At 40.7% G+C, this 6,779-nt stretch overlaps 1 protein-coding gene across 3 annotated transcripts in view; it reads left to right on the forward strand.

Moving 5' to 3' along the window:
- CDH2 (cadherin 2) overlaps window positions 1-1,472 on the forward strand; it is a 121,442-nt gene extending 119,970 nt beyond the window's left edge. For all 3 annotated transcript variants that reach the window (XM_081014410.1, XM_081014411.1, XM_081014409.1), the window contains exon 16: window positions 29-1,472. In XM_081014410.1, coding sequence (XP_080870536.1) covers window positions 29-235 — 207 coding nt within the window. In that variant the 3' untranslated portion in view covers window positions 236-1,472. The remainder of the gene's footprint in view (window positions 1-28) is intronic.
- Window positions 1,473-6,779: the final 5,307 nt, after the last annotated feature.

Below are 6,779 nucleotides of genomic sequence, written 5' to 3' on the forward strand. Positions count from 1 at the left end.
TTCCCCTCCTTTCTATCTTTCGTTACAGGGACTTAAAGCAGCAGACAATGACCCTACAGCCCCTCCTTATGACTCCCTTCTAGTCTTTGACTACGAGGGCAGTGGCTCCACAGCTGGGTCACTGAGCTCCCTCAACTCTTCGAGTAGTGGTGGTGAGCAAGACTATGACTACCTAAACGATTGGGGCCCACGTTTCAAGAAACTTGCTGATATGTACGGAGGAGGTGATGACTGAACCCGACGAGTGGAGGAGGCGATGGCTGGATGTTGCGTTTGGACAAGTACAAACCTTTCCACTGGTATTCCCAACAAGCGTACAGAAGCTAGGCTTTAACTTTGTAGTCTACTAGCACAAGTGCTTGCTGAAGGCTTTGGCATAGGCTGCAAACCTATTTGGGCTCACTGGGAATATCAGTCATCCAATGCTGTTTGGAAAAAAAAAGGAAAACAAACAATTGAGCTCAGTTACACTTGAATTTTACAGTACAGAAGCACTGGGATTTTATGTGCCTTTTTGTACCTTTTTCAGATTGGAATTAGTTTTATGTTTAAGGCTTTAAATGGTACTGATTTATGAAAAGATGAGACAAACCACATTGGGGTGGGGAGAAAGTTCAATCACCAATATGCTTCAACATGCTTTTGTTACATTGCATTGCTTTTATTAAAATAAGGAAATTGGAAAAAGAAAAAAAAAACCTCATGGGGAAATTTTGTTATTTGGGGGAGGAGGGGGGAGAAGGCCATGAAAATGAAAAAAAAAATGTACAATACTTCTAGTTTTAGATGATAGGGTTTTTCACTAAAATTCTAAAACTTATGCAGCTGGTTGCAAATAAAGGGAGTTTTCATATCACCAGTTTGTAGCAGAACTGATTTTCTTTTCTTATGATAGAATGTTAGACACATTTTGGTCTTAATCCATATACACATTTTTTTAAGCATTTTACAATACTTTTTTTCCCACTTCACTGTAAAAAAATGGTATGTGTACATAATGTTTTATTGGCATAGTCTATGGAGAAGTGCGGAGACTTCCGAACATGTGTATGTATTATTTGGACTATGGATTCAGGTTTTTGCATGTTTATATCTTTCGTTATGGATAAAGTATTTACAAACAGGTTGCAAACAAGTGACATTGATTCAATTGTTGAGCTGTAGTTAGAGTACTCAAGGTTTGGGTTTTTTTAATTATTTTGTTTTTGTTTTTATTTGTTTGGGGAGGGAGAAAAGTTCTTAGCACAAATGTTTTACATAATTTGTACCAAAAACAAGCAAACAAAATGAAGACAGAGAGATAAAACTCAAGGGATAGCCTGATACTGATGGCTCAAGCAATTACACAGTATGTTAAAAAGAGCTTTTAAACCAGAGAGACGTCTGACAACAGCTTTGCCTCTGTATTATGTACCAGAATATAAATGATACACCCCTGACCCCAATGTTCTGAATAAAATGCTAATTTTGGATCTTGTGACTGGATTGAACTTCTTTCCACTTGAAGAGCATGAATTGGAATTTTTTAAAAAATCAGGAAATGCTAACAGAAAAGCCTTAACATTTCATTCAGAAGGCTAACAAAAATATTTTAATACTTCCTTGTCTTTTGATCCAGCAAATCCCCTTGTTGAAGTGAGGACACCAATCAATAGACAGAGGGGTCACATCATGACAAGGTCTTCCCCTTATTTACTACAGTGAAGGGAGCATTTCTGCACAGAAACTTTTGCAAGCACCAAGATGTCTCCATCATTGCATTGAGTAGGGAAGCATGCATCTCTGAGCAGATGAGGTACTGAGCTATGGTTACAGTGATGTGAAGAGTAGGCCACATCTCTTACATAAGCCCCATTGGAATGAATGTGAATTGTATTCTAAAAACACAAGTGCATGGTATCGTGGGAGCTAAAACTTGGGTGTAAAGCCTGTTTAGAGACCTCCAAAGGGAGGATTCCATGAAAGTGGAAAACTGAAAATTTTGGCAGGCCTCCTTGAATTAGCCCAGAATTCTGACATATTGTTGGTGAATTCAACAGATACAATATGATAATGGAATGACTTTGGGAAGTGGGAATTAGTGTGCCAATCAGTAGGTCTATGTCGGAGGTTAGTGGGGGTGGTGAAGGATCCAGCTTGTGGACAGATCCTGAATGTTGCCACCCTGCCATTCAGTTGGTGTCACCATGACATCATGTAACTTAAAAGGAAAGAATCAAGGTTGATCTCTCCATTGTTTCTTTTCCTCCTTTGTTGTCATGACATGGTGGGAAGCTCCCCCTTTTCTTTTGCAGCTTGCCTGAGTGCCAGTTCAACCAACCCATGTCTGCAAAGGCCCAGTTGGGCCTTGCATTCAGCATTGAATTGAAATTCATCACCCAATGCAAACCCAAGTGGGAACTCACGGGTAAAGCGGATCCAAGCAGAGCCTGCATTGGGCCCCATATTAGAAAATGCTGAATGGTACCCAATGGGGAGCACATTCTAATGGAGGGGTTGGCAAGGTTTACCTCCATGGGCCAGATTGCGCGTGAGCGCGCACACCTGTGATTTCCATCGTCTGCGCAGACGCGATTTCCGGCGCCGCAGAAGCGAGTCCCCATGCCGCGTTGTGCCAGTTTAGCACAGTGCGCGAGGACTCGCCGAGCGGGCAGCTCGTGGGGCGGTTAAACAACCCCCATGGGCCACTTGTGGCCCATGGGCCTTAGGTTGCCTACCCCTGTTCTAATGCTCCTGGTCATTCTTTTGCAGCTGCAGCTATACGTGTCTCATAACTGACTTCAGATGTGGGGAAGATGGGCATGGCTGGAGGGGGGGGGGACAACCCTGTGGGTCCAATTAAAGCCCCTGGCAGAACTAATTTGGCTTCACGCTGGACATTCCCATTCCTGGTCTAAGTTACAGATTTGGGAAAGGTTTATGACTTCATTTTAATTCACTATTATTGGAGGCTCATTTTCTCTTCCGCTCTTGTCAGTTATATTACTAGAAATAGTGGATTTAATTGGACTTAATTTCTCTAGTTTCCCTTCAGTTCAGAATTACAGGAGAAAATGTGGTTTTAAAATAGAATTCTTTATTAACCTATTTGTATCCCAGCCCTATAAATGGATCATTGGGGTCTTCCTCAGTTGTATTGCATTAATGACAATTACTTACAAGGCCTACATAGCTGCGGGGCAGCAGAGCTTCCATTTGTCTGTGTATATGCGCCTACATGTGTGGGTGTCCGTGTGCATGTGATAGATATTTAATTTCTAGTAGGTCTGAATGCCTCTAATCTTTTTTAAAAAAATGTTTATTTTGAAGTAAGCTGCGCTGAGTTCTGAATGAATTATTCCAAGTATGCTGAATATTGCAGTCAGACGTTGAGGAAAGTATTCTTGGTTTGATGAAAAAGGCTAATCATATATAAGTGAAGTATGAAGTGGGGTGGTGGAGGCACAGTTTAAAGCAAGAGATTGAAAATAGAATTGCACATGGGCAAGAGAGGAGAGCCATGATAGTGGAAGGAATTGGCTTTAATAAATGCAAATTATACAGGGAGATGATAGATCGCTTCGTAAATTGTGCAAGTGTGTGGTGCGTTTGCAAATTTATGCAGAAATGTGTTTTGCAGTAATGGTTCCTTTTATTGCTGCTTTTTCTAAATAGCAACAAAATGGGATTGTCACCAAAAAACAGTATCTGCATTGGGTGGGAAAGAAAACATGCGCACAGAAAAATACTTTACCATCCATTAAATACCTTGTAAATGGAATAGAATTGATCCCAAGGATGTGTGTAATCACATTATGATTTCCTATTTTTTATGAATGTACGGGTGGAGAGTGAACATTATCCATGACTACTCATTGGATTAGAAAATATGGACAGGATAGACAGCAGATTTAGCAGGTGTTAATGTGCTAGAGAAATTGGTGGTAAATAAGCCAGCAAGTGGTCCACCTGGAATGAAAAAAATGCTCTGAAATGGTTATAGAGTTAGGTGTTAGTTCCTGCACCTTATTCTAAAATTTGCCACCTCATTAAATTAATGTTGTCAACACCAGAAGATTGGGTAGGAGATCAATCAAGGAAGGACATTAAGGAGTCTCAGAGCATTCAACTTATTTAATAATAAGTTGCAACATAGCCCTGATTCACGCATATCACTTGATTTCTTTAAATCTGAATTCTGTGCATTCGGCGATGTGAGATGATGTGGAAGCTCAGTGGTGAACTGTCTGTGATGACCCTTACACAAACTACAGATGATCTTAACAGTTACCAAGTTATTAACATGTGTGTGCTCTTTCAGAATTAACTAAAAGTACTGCAGATAGTAGATGCTTCATGTTAAATAAAGTGGATTCGGTGAAGTCTACCAAAACATTGCTACTGTGGACGATTTTATTTGTTTCACTGAGACTTGAGGAAGATTTGTTAAAACATGCGAGGGTTATCCGGTAACAGTGTTTGGTGAGGCACCAACATTTGTCTCCTGCTAATGTTTTGTTTGTTTGGCGGGCAGTGGAGGGAATCCAGGAAACAAATGTTTTAGTTTTTATCTTCCAGGAACCAATGCATTGATTTGTTTCTGTTTTCCCTATAAAATGGGGAGGAATTGGACTGTCAGTTTTCCTGAATTTGTGGGAGGTACTTCATAGGCATAGAGGGTATTTTACACGAGACTTGACCATCCTGTTTTTGGACTGAGCCATGCAGGGAAAGATGAAGGGCCGAACCACTCCTACCCACTTCCACAGTATTATCTTACCACCTGCCTCAAAACAGATGACATACACAGTCACTGCAAAGGAGTGTGCCAAATGAGCATTGTGAATGGTGGCTGCTGGGAAGCAAATCTAGATCTGCCACATCTCTGCTAATAGGGGCTTAGCTCTGAAGCTAACTGCCTTTTGCAAAGAGAAGTATTAAAATGTTCCATCTTGAGCTGCTCTGTATGTGCGCACACAGCTGCATGCACACATGCTCCGTTCCTTTGTCTTTCCTTATCTTCAGTCTGCTTTATAAAAGGTTTATAGTCTCCTTTAAATTTTTAAATGGAAATATGTTTAATTTAAAGTTGAGATTGCATCATTTTGGGAGAAGGACAAGCTGCTCTAATTGTGAACGAAAGCACTTTAGACAGCTGCTTCAGGTTATTATTTTCATGTTTCGGTTCCACTGCTGCAGTGTTGCGTTTTGATTAAAGACATCTGAAATCCAGCCTACTCTTGCGCAGGAGGCTTCTCTGTTTATAACCAAAGATCCAAAAGGCTTCTCCTTTGTAAAAAGGGAAAAGCACCAAAGAACGCCACGTCGTCTAAGAAATGTGTTGCTGGTTTTCTTTATTGGTTGTCAAACCTGTCAGGTGAGAAGAGTAACAGATGAACAAGCAACAATACATCCAAAAGAGTGCTTCCAATCCCACCATCTCAGTTGCATGGTTTCACACTAAACAGGAAACGTGGAAAATGAGGCAAAGCACGAATCTTGACAGATTGGGTAGCCTTTTCTCCAGATTGGAAAAATTACTCTTGCTATGTAGGCTGGATGGCAAATGGAATTAGCCCATCAGTAAAGCATGAAAGAGGATAGGACTGCATGTCCTAACTACATGTGATGAAAAATATGCAGCTGCCAATCATGGCCATGGCTTTCATTTATTTAATAGCAAGTGGCAGTGGGGGACCCTAATTTTTACCAGGACCACATAATGCAAAGTGGGAGCTTTTTTCTTCCTGCTCCAGCCATGATCTCAAGGAAAATCCCCTTCTCCCACATGGTAATTAGTGATGGGGAAAGTGATCCCATTAGGATCACTTGCTAACACTAATTGCTGTGGGAATTTCTGCAATAATCAGAGAAGGGGAGAGTTAAACCTTACCTCATTGCATATTGCAGATCTGATAAACATGGAGAGGGGAAACTGGCTGTTAAGTAAGCAAAAACCCTGATTCTGACAGTGGCACGTTTAGAATTGAATGTTGTTCAGTGTTTACTGACTACACAAATGCATTATAAAAAGCATTCGAAGTTCTGTATCACTTTGGGATACAGACTCCTCTCACTTCCTGAGAGACATTCAAAGTATTTATACTGCACCAAAGTAGCCATCAAATAAAAGGTACAATTTGTGTGTGGTGTCCTGTAACTCTTCTCAAATCTAAGTGATCTCACTGAATAATATCATAAATCCATATCTGTGACACAATTAATGTGTTGTTGTATAAATGTTTATTATCAGAAGCAATGACTTGGTCACTTTTATTGCACCAAGTACCCTGGTTTGACAAAAGCATGAAGCAATCCAGCCAGATGGGTATAAATAAATTTGATGATGGTGATGATGATGATGATGATGATGATGATGGCAAGACAGACCAACCATCCTCTAGGCCAGTGCTGCCCCACCAGAGTGGCAGTGACCTAAAAAGAATTCCTTACTGGTCCTAGTAGCTGTCACTCACTTTTATAGCTACAGGTGCTGGGACCTTTTTCCATGGTAAGTATGTACACCACTGAGCTATGGGTCATCCTATAATGCTTCTTCATAGGTCACAATAATTAGATTATGTCTGAAACCTCTAATTTGTGGTTCTCCTTTTATCAATGATCTGGCCCAAAGTTAGAGGCAGTGTTGCATTGCACTGGATGGTGGCAACACAATCCTGGAACCAGATAGGCAGATGGCCATTGCATAGCCCACTGTTTCCATAGTTTCAGCTATTATAGGCTTGTTAGTAGGGTGAGGGTGAAAGTTTCTTAGTCCCCCTCCCCATTTGTTTTGGCAT

Source organism: Podarcis pityusensis, assembly GCF_964106645.2.
Source record: "Podarcis pityusensis genome assembly, chromosome: 7".
In the NCBI taxonomy this organism is placed as follows: Eukaryota; Metazoa; Chordata; class Lepidosauria; order Squamata; family Lacertidae; genus Podarcis; species Podarcis pityusensis.